Consider the following 17,858-nt stretch of genomic DNA (forward strand, 5'->3'; position numbering starts at 1 on the left):
CTAAAATTTGGCCTGGATTTTATATATAGCTCAGAAGTGAGGGTATTCATCACTAATCTTGAAGAAAGCGGCCCTTAGAAATCCAGTGATGGCCGTGCTGTGGACTTGCTTTTTTCTTATGCTGCTTTGATTTTGTTGATAAGTTAAGGGGATCTCTATGTGTCTATCATCAGTGATATCATCAATAGATAACAAGGTATTGAGCTGGATGAACACAGCAGGCCAGGCAGCATCAGAGGAGCAGGAAAGCTGATGGTTTGGGTCAGGACCCTTCTTCAGAAATGGTGCAGGGGAAGGGGGCTCTGGAATAAATAGAGAGAGGGTGAGGTGGTGACAGAAGGTGGATAGTGGAGCAGATAGGTGGAGAAAAGATGGACAGGTCAAGGAGGCAGAGATGAAACTAGTGTTTGAGTGTAGGTAGAAAGTGGGGATGGGGGTTGGTCAGTGAAGTGGGAGGAAAGAATAGGTGGGAGAGAAATCGGACAGGTCAAGGAAGACGGGGACTGGGGCGGGGGCTGGTCTTGGGATGAGTTTGGGGATGGGGAGATTTTGAAGCTATCATCAAGATATCATCGAGAAGGTTGATGCCAATAACATTGATGTATTCTGGCAGATAGTGAATCAGGAAGTAAAATGCACTAATCATCCTTTACTTTTAATTAAATTGTAATAGACGCCATAACAGATGAGAGGAACATACACATAGTGCTAAAATAGCTAAAATTGCATAAACTAATTTTTACAACTATATCATTTTCAATATTAGTTTTTCAGGGCCAGTATTGATGTTCACAAGTTCTCGTGAAATTAATGTGCCGTTAAAAACCCAAGTTCCGCATATCTATTACATGGCAACTTTCTCAAAGCTTTTTACAGTGAGACTAACAGCATTTTTATTTTCATAAATTCAGTGATTTTGAATTCATTGCAAACTGGTGGAGGTTGCACCCTGTAAAGGAACGACCAATTATTGCAGGTTCTTCTGGAATTATCCACTTTTGACTACCTGGCTTGTTAGTTTCTGCAGAGTAATAACAGTGAATGCTGATAGCATCGCTATTGTTATTTCTACTAAGTCTAGACCATTATGATTACAGAGTTTGGGTTTGAAAGGCATAAAAGGAACTAAGTCTCCATTTGCGACAATAGATCAAATTTAAATGTGAATGTGTGCTGTAGTCTTAAAAATAGTCTCCCCACCTTTTTGAACTAAATAAACCAATCTTTCTTTTTTTAAAGGTGAAATTATCTAAAATTGGAATATACTATAGTACAAAAATATATTTTCCCAATCTAATTTTTTCACTGTTAGTGCTTTTTCCTACAGTCCTGCCTCATGTCTTCGTAAGCATTTCTACCATTCTATGAAATGCCATAACCTACAAGGTTTCAGGCCAAGAGCTGAAAAATAGAGTTTGGCTGGACAGCTCTTTTTCAGTCAGCACAGACATAAGGAGACAAATCGCCTCCTTCTGTTCCATGAATCTTTCTGATTTCATAAACAGCAAAAGTTGCAAACAGCTGAAACTCACTGTCTTTGTGATATGGATATTGTTGACTAGGCCAGCCTATGTTGCGTAAACCTAACTACCCCTTGAACTGAGATAACAAAGTGTGGAGCTGGATGAACACAGCAGGCCAAGCAGCATCTCAGGAGCACAAAAGCTGACGTTTCGGGCCTAGACCCTTCATCAGAGAGGGGGATGGGGTGAGGGTTCTGGAATAAATAGGGAGAGAGGGGGAGGTGGATCGAAGATGGAGAGAAAAGAAGATAGGTGGAGAGGAGAGTATAGGTAGGGAGGTAGGGAGGGGATAGGTCAGTCCAGGGAAGACGGACAGGTCAAGGGGGCAGGATGAGGTTAGTAGGTAGGAAATGGAGGTGCGGCTTGAGGTGGGAGGAAGGGATGGGTGAGAGGAAGAACAGGTTATGGAAGCAGAGACAGGCTGGGCTGGTTTTGGGATGCTTGACTCTCAAGATCATTTCAAAAAGCAGTTGAATCAACTTCATTGTTGAACCTGGGGGTGGGGTCTGGAGTCTCATGTGGGCCAGACCAGGTAAGGATTATAGATTTCTTTCTCTAAAGAGCATTAGTGAACCAGATGGGTTTATATGACAGCCAAAACAAAGTCTGTAATAGACTAGTTTTTAGTATAAGATTTTTTATTGAATTCAAGTTTTGCTATCTGCTGTGGCCAGATTTGAATGATTGTCTCCAGAGCATTAGATGGAGTTCTTGAATTGCTAGTATCCTAACCTTTATCACCTTCCTCCTCATTGTATACTTAGTATCCACTATATATACGTTGAATAAAACTTATCACAACATGCTTTGGGTGTGGGATGGAAATCTGCTCTGGAAGCCTGCCCAAAATTGTGGATACAACAGTTCTCATCTTCCAAGATGTGTATCTTTGATCAGTGTATTATCATTAGCCTACAAAATGTCAGCAATGAGAGAAATTAAAATGTGTCTTTTCCATTGTGTACCAATCATTTCAGTTGTGGGTGCAGTGCCAATTGAGCAGGTTGCTTTGTTCTGGATGGTATCAAGGTTCTTGAGTGTTGTTGGGGCTGCAGTCATACATGCAAATGGGGAGTATTCCATCACACTCCTGACTTGTGCCTTGTAGGTGGTGGACAGGCTTTGAGGACTCAGGGCTTGAGTTACTCGCCGCAGTATTCCTAGCTGTTTGAAATAATCATGTCACAGTGGGTAAAAGGTATTCAGCATGACGGTTAGATCTGGTTCAGTAAGAATGCATAACTTAGTTACTATGGGATACAAAGAAGAGTGGGCTTTTAGTCCAGACCTTCTGGTCTGTGGTTGCCAAGGAGGATCTACCTTGATATTAAGAACTGCATTCATATCCTCATTGGGATGAAGCTTCATGATACATGGGTTCTAAAGTGAACAGAACCATGAATGGATTTAATTTTGATTTGTGTTTCTATATTATGTTGGTTAAAATGGTAGAAAACATACTTTTAGTTCCATTTTAGATTTTAAGTTCTGTGAATGGTGTTCGGCTGGCTGTTAACATGCATATAAGTAAGCCTTTTAAAAATCTCTGAAATAAACCATTCAGTGATTTAAAAAACGAGTGTAAAAGGGAGAAAAAAATTGTGCTGTTGCCAAACCACTAGATGTCATATGACTGAGATTACCATCACTAAATACACACTATCAGCATTCTGGGGATTATCATTGCCAGAAACTCAGCTGGACTCACCACATAAACACAGTGGGTACAAGAGCAGGTCAGAAGCTGGGAATACTGCAGCGAGTAACTCACCTCCTGACTTCTCAAAGCCTGCCCACCATCTACATGGTGTGTGATAGAGTACTCCCCACTTGCCTGGATGAGTGCAACCCCAACAACACTCAAGGACAAAGCAGCCCATTTGATTGACACTACATCCACAGGCATCCACTCCCTCCACCACTGACACTCAGTAGCAGTAGTGTGCATTATTTACAAGATGCACTGCAGAAATTCACCAAAGATCCTCAGACAGCACCTTCCGATCTCGCAACTACTTCCATCTAGAAGGACAAGGGCAACAGTATATGGAAATGCCACCACCTTCAAGTTCCCCTCCGAGCTACTCAACATCCTGACTTGGAAATATATTGCCATTCCTGTTGCTGGGTCACAATCCTAGAATGCCCTCCCCAATGGCATTGTGGGTCAACCTACAGCAGGAAGACTGCAGCGGCTCAAGAAGGCAGCTCAGCACCACCTTCTCAAGGGCAACTAGGGACAGACAAGAAATGTTGGCCAATCAGCAACTACCACATCCCACAAATGAATGGAAAAAAAAACATAGGGAGACAGTCATAGTTTCCTTTCAGAAAGAGCAAACCATCCCACAGTGAGTGAGTGAGAGCGCAAATCTCTTTATAACAGCAATAATTATTCATTGGGAAAACTGCCTGGAACATCAATACCACAGTTACATATGGAAAGGAGTATGTGAGCTATATTACCAGTTTGTTTAAGAGCCTTATTGAGAGATGTTTCATAAAGAAGGTAGAATTGCATGAATGCAAAAGTTTGTTAGGAAGGAATCCTCTGGGACCACTGAACAAGGATATTTAAAACTATCATTGTGGTACGAGTACCTGGAAAGCTGTTTTTGATGATGATAAGTGTTGAACCTTTATTTCTGGTATTTGTAAGGAGATTATTTCAACGCATAGCAAACCTTACACCCAATCCTGTTTTCGTGCTGCCAACCCATTCTCACCCTTTCTCAGGCCTATTATCACATTGCATGACTTTTATTTCACTGTTCCGACCAGTGCTTGTCCAACTATTCTTGCAGTATAGTTTGTTTATTTTTGCCTTTTGCCTGTGAGAAATTTTGATGCTGGTTCATTAAGTGCACATTGGCAAACTCATAACAATCCAGGAGGTTCTTCCTAGTCATTCTGACTATTTCTTGGACGTGAAATGTGGACATGAACAGGGCAGCACCTGTAGGACTAGCTTTGGCTCAATATTTCCTGACCCTTCATATTTTAGTTCTTATAGAATATATTTTTATTCTGGACATTGGAGCATGGCTAATGTCCACGTAACTATATGCCAGTGGAATGAGGGGAGTGAACTGGAATAAAGGGAGAAAGACACAGAGGATTGTGGTGTCAAAGTATTTTGACCATGGATCTCAATCTAATGCCTGTGTTGTAACTCAGCCTGGATTTGCAAGCAGCATCCCAAAGTTAAATCGATAGGAAGTGAGTAATGTGGTGAGCTTTGTGAATGGGTTTCCATTTGGCATCATGCGTGTTGGTATTCTATCAGAGGGGCTGTAAGTTTGCCGTTCTGTTTCTATTCTGTTTCTCAGCACCAGAGCAAGTTTAAAAAGATGGTCTTACTGACACAGCTCTAAAATATCCTCTAGGCCTTGGCATTAAATATCAGATTTGCATTAGTAATGTGGCACGGTGGCTCAGTGGTTAGCACTGCAGCCTCACAGTGCTAGGGACCAGGGTTCGATTCTAGCCTTGGGTAACTGTCTGTGCAGAGTTTGCAAGTTCTCCCCACATCTGTGTGGGTTTCTTCCGGATGCTCCAGTTTCCTCCCACGATCCAAAGATGTGCAGGCTAGGTGGATCGGCTATGCTAAATTGCCCATAGTGTTCAGAGGTGTGTGGGTTATAGGGGGATGGGTTTGGGTGGGATGCTCCAAGGGGTGGTGTGGACTTGTTGGGCCAAAGGCCCTGTTTCCCACACTGTAGGGAATTTAATCTAACTGGTGAAGTAACTCCTGATCGCTTCTAAACAAGGTCTGTTCAAATGGTTTCAGCTTTATTTACAGTTTGACCATTTAACTCACTTGCCCTTATTCAACTAAGTCACTAATACCTTCTGTTTGAAATTGTTTACATTTCTCCACAATATCCTTGTTAATTAATTTCTGTTCAATTCTAGCGCCGCCCCAGTAGATGGCCTGCAATGAAGTTCAGACGTGGCTCTGGTCATCCTGCTTATGCCGAAGTGGAGCCAGTTGGGCAGGAGAAAGAAGGTTTTATTGTGTCTGAACAGTGCTGAAACTGAGCGAAAAAAAAGTAGTGCACCAGTACTGGCCTACAGGTGTGGGATTTATGCTCTGAAATGAATAAAGAAGCAAGCTCAAACCCACTGTCCATGAAATACCCACTTCTGGATCAGCTGAAAGTAGGAAAGATACACATTTTCATCTACAAGATCACCACTCCATAATCTTCCTTAGTAGCCCTGCAGAAATCATCAATTTGTCAAAAAGAACTTATCATCCCTTTCGGATAGCTGTTGTGGAATTGAATGAGCATTAGTGATGCAAACAAGCCGCAAAACTAAAGAATCAATTTCATTCCATCTTTACCGGTTCAAGTAAACTTCAACAAATAAGAGTGGAAAAGAAATCAATTATCCATGTTACCATGGTTATAAATGCAGGAAAATTGCTTACAGCATGCTTTTAGCCAATCATCAATCAGATAAAGTAATGAATGGATTCACTCTCTTCAGCATTTACTTTGATTCTTTAAAAGTGTATACATTAAAAAAAAATCACTGACATCAGTTCAGGGAAATATGGTTAACGTGTACGTTTTCTTCATGAGGATATTTCCGAATTCATCAGAGGTTTTGAGTGTATATGAATCACTACAAATAGATTTCTTTCCTGTAGATGAGCTATAAAATGGTAAAATTTTGTGTCTCAATTGTCAAGGTTCAGTTGCATAAGGCTTGGGAGGCAACTGAAGACAATTGATATGTTATTTTAAAAAAGGAAAGTTTGCAAATAAGCAAATCTGACTTTTTTTTGATAAATTTGAATTATTTCCCTCGGTGACTTCTGACATTCCTGATGTAAGTCTTTTAAGTTAACAGGAAATTCCCCAAATTATTGTGCACAAGATTCAATCAGTTTCAAATCGCTGGGGGATTGATACCCTCTGTGTTGCAAATTGTGCAATGTGTCATCTTTTGTCTTGAAAGGTAGTGAGACTGCAAAGGTTTAAATACTCCCTTACTAGAAACCAAATGCTGGGAATATTTGCATATTCAATTAGTTCTGTTGTGTAGTGGACACATTGGTTAAATAGATGAATATATTTTGTTTCTTGATAGTTTACACAAGACAGGTTCTTGTGTCTCCAGATTGTGATGAAATGTTATAGTGTATTTTTACCATCCAGAAGGGGTGTGTCACATGAATTATCGCAGACATAAAATGGGTTATAAAGTAGTAATTAAGACTGAGTACTGTTTAACAATAGAAAGTAGCTTCGTGGAGAGCAAAGAACACGCACTTTTGACTGTCTTCACTGAAATGAATTGTTTTCTTTTGAGCTTTCTTTGTGATGTGAAACTGGGCTGTTTGTAAATTCAGGTAAGTATTATTCTTCAATAAAATCCTGTGAAATAAATCTTCCAGTCTTAGACGTAAAGGCACTTGCTATTGATATTAAGTATTGAAAATGGCAGATTCAGGTCTAATTACAGATTATTGACTTATTTCCATTTGCCAACACCGCAGTCAGTGAACACTGCAGATTTATAATCTTACACTTCAAACAATAGTGTCAGAAGTTTCACTCACTGTGAGTTCAACTTTGCTGGGAACAGATTTTGATTTTGATGAGCATTTGACACAAGGTTATCAATTAGTGTTAAGACAGCTCGTTCATTCGGGCTTTATCTGGAGCTATCTAGAGAAACAATTTGAAATATTTCATTAAACTTTATCCTAATGTATCAGATAAACATGGAAACTCATTTGCAGGCAATGATGACCTGGTTTTAAATGCCCCCTGACAAAAACGGGCTCCTTAAGTGGAAAATGGGTATAGTTGCATTGTTTTGACTGAATGAAGTGAACTAAATGATCCTGATGTGATCCTAATTTTAGTTCAATGTTCTCTAAGGCCATAGAAACAGGAGCAAAAGTAGATATTTTGGCCCCTCAAGCCTGCTCTGCCATTCAACAGGATCATCGCTGATCTGACATTACTCAAATCCACTTTCCTGCCCTTTCCCCCTGCTGGTCAAGAATGAGCCTTAAATATATGGTACCTCTTGTAAACATTCAAGTAATGTCACCAGCTGCAAGCACCAATGTACAAAACTGTTGCTGTGTAATGAAAAGACTCCCAAAAAGACTCCCTCATCCTCATCTTGCCAAGGCACCTTTGACATTCCTTCAGTATGGTGATCTTTACCACCTGGGAAAAACAAAGGCAGCATCTACGTTAGACCATCGCCCACAAGTCCCCCTCCATGCTGTTCCGCATCCTGACCTAGAACTAAATTGCCATTCTTTCACTACTGCTTGGAATGCTGGAATACCTTCCTAAACAGCACAGTAACTGTACCTACACCACATGGACATCCAATTATTCACAAGCATTGCTCACCTTCATCTTTTCAAGGTCAATTAAAAATGGGCAATGATTGCTGGCCTTCTCAGGAGCATGAACATTCCATGGATGAATATAAAAGACATTCAGGTGTATCTGCATCATATTGTTTCAAAAAGCAATCAATAATTCCAGGGATTAGATGCTCTGAACTGAATGCAGGTGAACAAAAACAAAAAAGCTCAGAACCAAACTTCTCTGGAGAGTTTGCTAAAGCAACTACCCATATTATGAATGTATTTTTCTTTTACAGATACTAGCGGAATTTCCACATTTTGTAGTTTCTTATGGTGTAAAATTTAATCAGGAAAAACCTGAATATATTTCATTTGAAACCGTAAGGCTATAAAAACGTAACAAATCAGAGCAGGAGTGAACCTGTCAAAGCTGCTTCACCAAACACTAGCTGATCTTTTGCCTCAAGTGCACTTTTTTAATCTGTTCCCTATATTGCTTGATTGCCTGAGAGGCCAGAAGTTTTTTTGGTGATCCAGCCACATTTCAATGCTCCTGTCTTCCTTTCAAAATTGCAATTTCTTTCCCTATTCCTCCTCCCAAGAATATTGAAACATGTGATATAGGAACAGGAATAGGCCATTCAAGCCATTCAAACAGATCATGCGTGTTTTCCTCACTATATCCATATCCTTTGAAGTTATTAGTGTGCCAGCATTTCCCTTTCTGTCAACTCCCAATTAACATTTCACCCAACACTTACCATGCCTTCTCATGCAAGCGCAATATGTTAGGTATGGGGTAGATTTTACAGGTTAGCCATAACCTCAAACTGGAAAGTCTGTTGGCACTGTGCCATCATAAACCTGCTTGCTGTGCTGCAATAATACACTGTTGGCAGCCTTCATTGGACTGGCATGACTTCTGCCCCATCCTGGGAGCACGGCCCCACCTAGAGAGCTGCCAGCTAATCTGGTTGACTGCCAGATCTGTAGTCTCTGCCGTACCAGAACTGAGTAGTGTCCATTGCTAGAGCGACAGACAGTCAACTAGGATGAATTGTAATGCATCCCATACATTAGGTAAGTATAGAGTTTTTGTCAAGTCTACATGGCAGAACCCAGCAGCTCACGGGTGGTCAGGTTTTAGAGACAGGGACATTGGAATAAAGGAGACTATAGCCTCGGGGGGGATGATCTTTGAATGGCATAGACAACCCCCTAATAGAGCCCTTCCTCCTCTCCAGCAACCCGCACAGTGAACGCTGCTGGGCTGCCCACCTTGGCTATGCACTGCTCTGCCACATATATTTTAATAACACATGATCATCAATATGTTCATGGTCAGGTAAGCTGCTGACACATTGCTTATCAATCATAATCTGGGAGACAAACTAGGGCTAGGTGAGTCAAACCACACTTTTTTTTTACAAATGCCCTTACCTTTAAAAATACTGGCAGAGTACTGTAAACCTCATCCCTGTTTCAAAAGTTGTTGTTATTCCTTTTAGACAGCTTTTAGACAAGTATACACCTCCCAATTATAGTACATCATTAGGTTTATACTAGAAATTATCCTGGAAAATAGTTTTACCTGTTCAAATTCCAATCATATTACTGCATTACAGAGGAAAACTAGCTGAGCAAGTCTGTTTTGCTTCACTCACTCATTCTGTTATCGAGACCATTATAAATATCAAGAAATCCTGTCGAAAGATGAAAGACTTCAATGAAAAATGCATCAGAACATATCAAAGCACATTTTTGAAAAATATATTGCCTGCTCTAATAGGGATTTCCTTTGGCTGCCTTTAGCCTTTTTTACTAGACCTACACTCTGGCTTATTGTTTATTAGTAGTCATTTTACAATTACATGTGAATTAAACTTTTTGCACAATAACAGAAGTAAAGTCTTTTTTTATGAATGGACTAATTCTAATTGACCTGAACCTGCAAGTTCAATACCATTGTACCAAGATTTTGCACTAAGTGTGAAAAGAAGTACTAGAATTAAACTACCCAATATTTGACGTACAGGGGCATAGCATTATGGGGAAAGTTCATCCAGTACCTTATATTGAAGGATTTAATGGATTTCCTTACAAATTAATGGAAGCAAGCTGGTCACTAAAACATTATTCTGTACTGCTGTATCATATCTTACTTTTGACCTTGTTATATTCAAACCCAACAGTAAAATCCTTTTAGTTTGAATGTATTAAATGCTTCAAATTGGCATAAATGTGTTCCAGTGCATCATTTTCAATGTTTGACACAGGTGCATTTCAATATTGGATAGTTTACTAAGGATTTTTTTTCTATAAGATTATTTTTCTATATGCTTGCTCATTTTGACACAGTATAATATGCGTATGATTTGTAAAGCGAAACAATGCTGTATACCGTTAAACAAGCAGTATATTTTGTGTTGGCCTACATGTTGATTGCATGTAATTATCTCACTAAGTGCAGTGACCTGCTCACAAACTTTGTGTTGTCATTAATGCAAATTTGGTGCAATTTTGAAACCTGTCCAGAACATTTGTTTTTACATAAAGTGTATTTTAATTTCAGAACAAAAAACTGAATATGCTCTGCCTTCTAAATATGATCATGATAAAGATGAAGAAATTTCCTGTAGATTTTCTCTGGCAAAAAAAAACAATCAATGTGGGTCAACAGAAGTATATACTGTATCTTATGGGATTTTTCAACTACATTATAAGAGGAAATGTTCCAGTCTCTGTGAGTCACATGGTAAATCTCACAATGTGTAGAAAGGATGGAACTGGGAATGCTGTTTGGGAGTGGGTGTATTGTATCCAATAGAATTAGCATGCTGGCTAATTTTGCTAGCTTCAGAGTCTTGAGATCTTCTGCAGTCACTCTTGACAATGATGTTTAAGGTGAGGGTGTCCTACTTAAATTAGGACAGTCAAAAAAAAATCACTGTCTGAAACAAAAACAGCATGGACTCCAGTATGACACACTTTGGTTTGAATAAGTGAGATAGTTGAACCCGGAATAGATCTGTTAGAGCTTTACTTCATTTCCATATAACTCAAAGGATATAACATGCATAGGTTGTTTTCTACAATAAACTGTCATTTCTATAATTTTGACCTTTTGTGTCGGCTCCATTTTTAGTGTTACTATGTATGGTAACTAATTAATAATCTATGTTCACTACATAGCAGTTTGTTTCATAAATTATGCAAAATTTAACAAGCAATGAAATGAGTCGAACTGCTGGAAACTGGTTATTAAATGGCAATGAAGGAAAAATCTGTGTGGCAACTCTTGTAGTGCCAGTACGTATATGGATATTGATTTATTGGTTTAGGCAATGCCACTGGACACACCCTGCACTGGCTGTGGGGTACCCTCCATTGAGATAATTAAGAATAGCCACACCACAAGAGATCAACATTAATTTTCACAACAGCACTGAAAGTAGCCTAATTTGAGTAAATTCTGCAACATTCATATTTTACATACTCAGTATTTGCACTTTCCAAAAGACTATAAGCATGGCTATAATTTAAACTGTGCCTGTTTAATTTAGTGTGATTAGTGGGTCAGTTTATACATGGAGGCAAATTAGCATGCAGCCAGTTTGAAGTTCACAATAATGGGAAAATTAAATGTTTCATGGAGAATTGAATTAACTTTACCCTTGCTAGGTTCATTCTAAATGATTGCACCAATATAGTGAGCTTGAAGATAATAGCATGCTGCAACATACCTACCCATAATGTCAAATCTCGTTTTGATAACTTTTTTTTCTAATCAACCCATTTAGAGATACTAGCACACACCTCTGGAGTTGGTGTGCCTTGAAACCAGGACCCCTGGCTCAAAGGTAGGGACACCACCTCTGCGACACAAGGACCCACAATCACAATAATCAAATATATATTCTATACAAGACAGACACAGTCAGTAGATAACAAGGTGTGAAGCTGGAAGAACGCAGTGGGCCGAGCAGGAAAACTGACATTTTGGGCCCAAACCCTTCTTCAGAACTCCCCCCAACTCGTCAGGTATTTAGTTTTATTTCTCCGTCCACTTGCCCCCCTCACTGAAATGATTTAGGTTCATGACATAGCCATTTTATATATCTGGAATGTTCTAAAGAGGTACAATGCTCATTGTGTTATTCTTTCCACATCAAAAATAGCCACAGAAGTATTTGGGATTGGTTCATCACAAAATTAATGTCCTGGATTTAGACAAATTTAGAAGCAAAGTATTTTTCTGAAGATGAGCAACGTAAATCATGGAGCAAGTGGCAGGGATTTGCCAGAGTGGTCATATTTTCAGCGGACTAGTAATCTAGACATCTAGGCAAACTCATTTGCAAAGGAATGATCTGCTCACCAATGCTCAGTCTGAGTTCTGCCAGGATCATTCAGCTCCTGATCTGATTATAGCCTTCGTTCAAACATGAATTCCAGAGGCAAGGTGAGAGTGACAGCCCTTGACACCAAGACTGACTGTAACATCAAGAAGCCTCAGCTAGATTGGAATTAGGGGGAATGCTATATATTGGTTGGAGTCATATGAAACAGAAAGGAAGATAAGTGTGGTTATTGGAGATTAATCCTCTTCATCTCCATCAACAATTGCCTTCCCTCCTTCCTGCTTGATTGGAATCACATTCACAAACATTCACTTCTGCTACTACTGGTGCAGCATCGTATACCAACCCAAGGATGTTAGAAACAAAGACAGTAGGAACTGCTGATGCTGGAGAATCTGAGATAACAAAGTGTAGACCTGGATGAACACAGCAGGCTGAAGAAGGATCTCGACCTTAAGCATCAGCTTTCCTGCTCCTCTGATGCTGCTTGGCCTGCTGTGTTCATCCAGCTCTACATGATGTTAGAATCAAGGTCAGGAGCTGAGTGAACCCAAACTGAGCGCCAATGAGTAGGTTATTATGAAGCAAGTGCTGCTCGATAGAACTGTTGATAACAGCTTCCATCACCTTACTGATAATCGAGAGTAAATTGATGGGCCAGTAACTGTTTTTCTTTGTGTGCAGGATATACCTATGCAATTTCCACATAGTCAGCAAAATGCCAGTGTTGTGCTGAAACAGCTTGGCCATGGGAGTGGCAACTTCTGGAGCACAAGTCTTCAGTACTATTGCCGGAATGTTGTCAGGGCCCATAGCCTTTGCAGTGATCACTGCCTGCAGACAGACATTTCTTCACATCACGTGGAGTGAATCAGATTGGCTGAACGTCCGTGATGTAGGGGCAAATTGCATCAGACCAAGATGGATCATCTGTTTCTCACATCAAGCTGAAGATTATTATAAATTCTTCAGTCTTATCTTTTGCAAATAATGTGCTGGGCTCCCGCATCATTGATGATTGAGATATTTGTTCAACTGCCTCCTCCAGTGAGCTATTTAGTTGTGCCCCACCATTCAAAATGAGGTGTGGAAGGACTGCAGAGTTTACATCTGATCCATTGGTTCTGGAGTTGCTTGGCCCTAGCATTTGATATAGTTACAAATAGTCCTGTTTGTGGTCTCACCAGATTGACACCATTTTTTTAAGTATGCCATGTGCTGTTGCTTTCATGCCCTCCTGCACTCTCCATTGAATCAGGGTTGATGGCCTGGCTTGATGCTCATGTTAAAGTGGGAGATTCAGCAGAACATGAGGTAGCAGATTGTGTTAGGAGTGAAATTCTGCCGCAGCCGATGGTTCACACATGAATGCTCATTCTTGAGTTTGTACACCACATGATGTAGGGTACTATCAATGTAAAGGCAGGACTTAGTGTCCTCAAGAGCTGTTCCTGAAACTGTAACAGATGAATGATCCGTGGCCCGCAGATCAATGAGTATGTATACATTTGTATACATTTCCCTCTTGTTGGATGCCTCACTCCCTGCTAGAAAGCAAGTGTAGTAGCTATATCCTTTAAGGCCTCACCAGGTCTATCAGCACTGCCTGTTAAAGGGGATTATTGCTTGTTAACAACCTTCTTGTTCTGAAGAAGTGTAATATCAGACTGGAAACATTAATTCTGCACCAATTCTCGAGTGTCACTCGAGGTCAGTACTGCTTCCATAATCCAGAAGGATGCCCAACATTTTGCTGGAAGAAGGTGAATAACTTTCTCTCTATTGCCAGGGTATAGAACATAGAACATTACAGTGCAGTACAGGCCCTTCGGCCCTCAACTGACCTATGAAATGCATCTGAAGCCCATCTAACCTACACTATTCCATTATCATCCATATGTTTATCCAATGACCTTTAAATGCCCTTAAAGTTGGCAAGTCTGCTACTGTTGCAGGCAGGGCATTCCACGCCCTTACTACTCTCTGAGTAAAGAACCTACCCTGACATCTGTCCTAAAAGGTTCTCACTGTCCCCTCATCTAATCCTCTGATCATCTTGTAGGTCTCTATTAAATCACCTCTTAACCTTCTTCTCTCTAACGAAAACAGCCTCAAGCCCCTCAGCCTTTCTTCATAAGACCTTCCCTCCATACCAGGCAACATCCTGGTAAATTTCCTCTGCACCCTTTCCAAAGCTTCCACATCCTTCCTATGATGCGGCGACCAGAACTGTATGCAATGCTCCAAGTGCAGCTGCAGAGTTTTGCACAGCTGCAACATGACCTCATGGCTCCAAAACTCAATCCCTCTACCAATAAAACCTAACACACCGTACACCTTCCTAACAACCCTATCAACCTGGGTGGCAACTTTCAGGGATCTATGCACATGGACACCGAAATCTCTCTTGTTCATCCACACTACCAAGAATCTTACCATTAGCCCAGCACTCTATATTCCTGTTACTCCTTCCAAAGTGAATCACCTCACACTTGTCTGCATTAAACTCCATTTGCCACCTCTCAGCCCAGCTCTACAGCTTATCTATGTCCCTCTGTAACCTGCAACATCCTTCTGCACTATGCACAACTTCACTGACTTTAGCGTCATCCACAAATTTACTAACCCATCCTTCTACCCCCTCATCCAGGTCATTTATAAAAATGACAAATAGCAGTGGCCCCTAAAACAGATCCTTGCAGTACACCACAAGTAATTGAACTCTAGGATGAACATTTCCCATCAACCAGCACCCTCTGTCTTCTTACATCTAGCGAATTTCTGACCCAAACAGCTAAATCACCCTATCCCATGCCTCCGTAATTTATTTTCTGCAATAGCCTACCGTGGGGAACCTTATCAAACACTTTACTGAAATGCATATCCACCACATCGACCGGTTTACCCTCATCCACCTGTTTGGCCACCTTCTCAAATAACTCAATAAGGTTTGTGAGGCACGATCTACCCTTCATAAAACTGTGTTGACTATCCCTAATCAAATTATTCCTTTCTAGAGCATTATAAATCCTATCTCTTAAAATCCTTTCCAACACTTTACCCACAACCAAAGTAAGGCTCACTGGTCTATAATTACCAGGGTCATCTCTACTCCCCTTCTTGAACAAGGAGGCAACATTTGCTATCCTCCAGTCTTGTGGCACTATTCCTGTAGACAATGACAACATAAAGATCAGGGTGTAGAACATAGAACATTCCAGTGCAGTACAGGCCCTTCGGCCCTCTATGTTGCACTGACCTGTGAAATGCATCTGAAGCCCATCTAACCTACACTATTCCATTGTCCTCCATATGCCAAAGGCTCTGCAATCTCATCCTTAGCTTCCCAGAGAATCCTAGGATAAATTCCACCAGGCCCAGGGGATCTATATATTTTCACACTTTCCAGAATTGCAAACAGCTCCTCCTTAGAAACCTCAATCCTATCTAGTCTAATAGCCTGCATCTCAGTATTTTCCTCAACAACATTGTCTTTTTCATGTGTGAATACTGACGAAAAATATTCATTTAGCACCTCTCCTATCTCTTCAGACTCCACACACAACTTCCCACTACGGTCCTTGACTGGCCCTAATCTTACTCTAGTCATTCTTTTATTCCTGACGTACCTGTAGAAAGCTTTAGGGTTTTCCTTGATCCTACCTGCCAAAGACTTCTCATGTACCCTTCTGGCTCTTCTTAGCTCTCTCTTTTGGTCCTTCCTGACTAATTTGTAACGCTCAAGAGCCCTAACTGAGCTTTCATGCCTCATCTTTACATAAGCCTCTTGACAAGAGATTCAACTTCTTTCATAAACCACGTTTCCTTCGCTCGACCACTTCCTTCCTGCCTGACAGGTATATACTTATCAAGGACACACAGTAGTTGTTCCTTGAACAAGCTCCACATTTCAATTGTGCCCAGCCCCAGCACTTTCCTTCCCCATCCCATGCATCCTAAATCTTGCCTAATTGCCTCATTATTGCCTTTCTCCCAGCTATAACTCTTGCCCTGCGGTATATACATATCCCTTTCCATCGCTAAAGTAAATGTAACCGAATCATGGTCACTATCACCAACGTGCTCACCTACCTCTAAATCTAACACCTGGCCTGGTTCATTACCCAGTACCAAATCCAATGTTGCCTCACCTCTTGTTGGCCTATCTACATACTCTATAAGTAGGCAATGCTAACCCTTGCAGGAGAAGACAAGGGTTGCTCCTGTGGGGATCCTGAGACATCCCTGTGCCACTAACTGAGCAAGTGTCATTCTTCATTTCAGAGGGCCTCTCACATGAATCCCACTGTTACTGTCATTCATTGCATACCACTCTGTAATTTACAGCATAGAAGGAGGCCATTTAGCCCATCATGTGCACACTAGTCAATATAGGTCTAACTACACTGATCCCATTGTCCAACTGTTGGCCCATGGGCCTGGAGACTATGGCAATGCAAAAGCAGCTTATTTAAATACAATGTAAGTGTTACAAGTGTTTATGATCCAACTATCTATTCAGGTAATGAGTTTCAGGCTCCCGATACTCTTAGGCTAAACTCCTTTTACCCCTCTTTTATTGGAAAAAGCGCATTCCTAACCACCTGTATCTGTGCCCCTCACAATCATATATATCCCCATCAGGTCCCTTCTCAATCTTTGCTGCTCTAAGGAAAACAATCCCAGCTTATCTAGTCTTTGCTCATTGCTCAGACCCTCCAGCCCTCTCTGGAGCAGCCTATAATGTTGCAACCAGAACTGATGCAGTGCTCAGGTTGTGACCTAACCAGTGTTTTATACAATTTCAGCAAGACCTGCTCATGTGTTCTGTATCTTGGTGAATAAAGGCAAGTATCCCAAATGCATTCTTAACCAACTTATCAACCTGCCCTGCTACTGTCAGGGATCTGTGGATATGTGCAGTAATGTCCCTTTGATCTTCACTACCTTCCACACAGAGTCCTACACACAATGCAATCCCTTGCCTTGTTAGCCCTTCGCAGGCATAACACTTGACATTTTTCGGAGTTAAATTCTATTTGGCACTGCTTTGTCCATCTGACCAGTTTTCAATAATGTGATGACCCTGCAATTTAAGGCCACCCTCCACTATTTACCTCCCCCCCTTTTCAATATGTCCTTCTCAAGAGCTGACAGTTTATCAGACCCTGTGGTCCTAGTGAATTTGGTGCTCAGCATCCTCTTCCAAAAGGAGTCCTTCGATTCTCATGCCAGCCTCTTTGCCAACACTGAAATCCCTCGCTGCAGCACAGATATTCTGTGAGTTAGCACATTGTATGATTCTATTTGAAATCAGTTTTGTACATTATTCTTGTTGCAGAATTTCTATTGAAGGTCGCATGGTATGCATTGTGTGGGAGCATCTTAAATGTAAGGCTCGTAAGGTACTGAAACATGTATTTTGATGTCAGGATAATGAGCCGATTTTGTATGTTGGCCTGACTTATACACTGCAATCTCCAGCATCCTTCCTTCCATTCTCCATCACACAATTATCTAGCTTCACCTCGCAGATATCCGTGCCATTCACCTCAACCACTCCTGACAGTAGCAAGCTCCATATTTGGGGTAAGGAATGCCATTGCGAGAATGATATACAGTTAATCT

General features: G+C 40.9%; 1 protein-coding gene across 3 annotated transcripts in view; it reads left to right on the top strand.

The window, feature by feature from the left end:
* plxdc2b (plexin domain containing 2b) overlaps positions 1–10,989 on the top strand; it is a 351,187-nt gene extending 340,198 nt beyond the window's left edge. For all 3 annotated transcript variants that reach the window (XM_059638778.1, XM_048551267.2, XM_048551277.2), the window contains one exon: positions 5,439–10,989. In XM_059638778.1, coding sequence (XP_059494761.1) covers positions 5,439–5,558 — 120 coding nt within the window. In that variant the 3' untranslated portion in view covers positions 5,559–10,989. The remainder of the gene's footprint in view (positions 1–5,438) is intronic.
* Positions 10,990–17,858: the final 6,869 nt, after the last annotated feature.

Source organism: Stegostoma tigrinum, chromosome 2 (assembly GCF_030684315.1).
Source record: "Stegostoma tigrinum isolate sSteTig4 chromosome 2, sSteTig4.hap1, whole genome shotgun sequence".
NCBI lineage: Eukaryota > Metazoa > Chordata > Chondrichthyes > Orectolobiformes > Stegostomatidae > Stegostoma > Stegostoma tigrinum.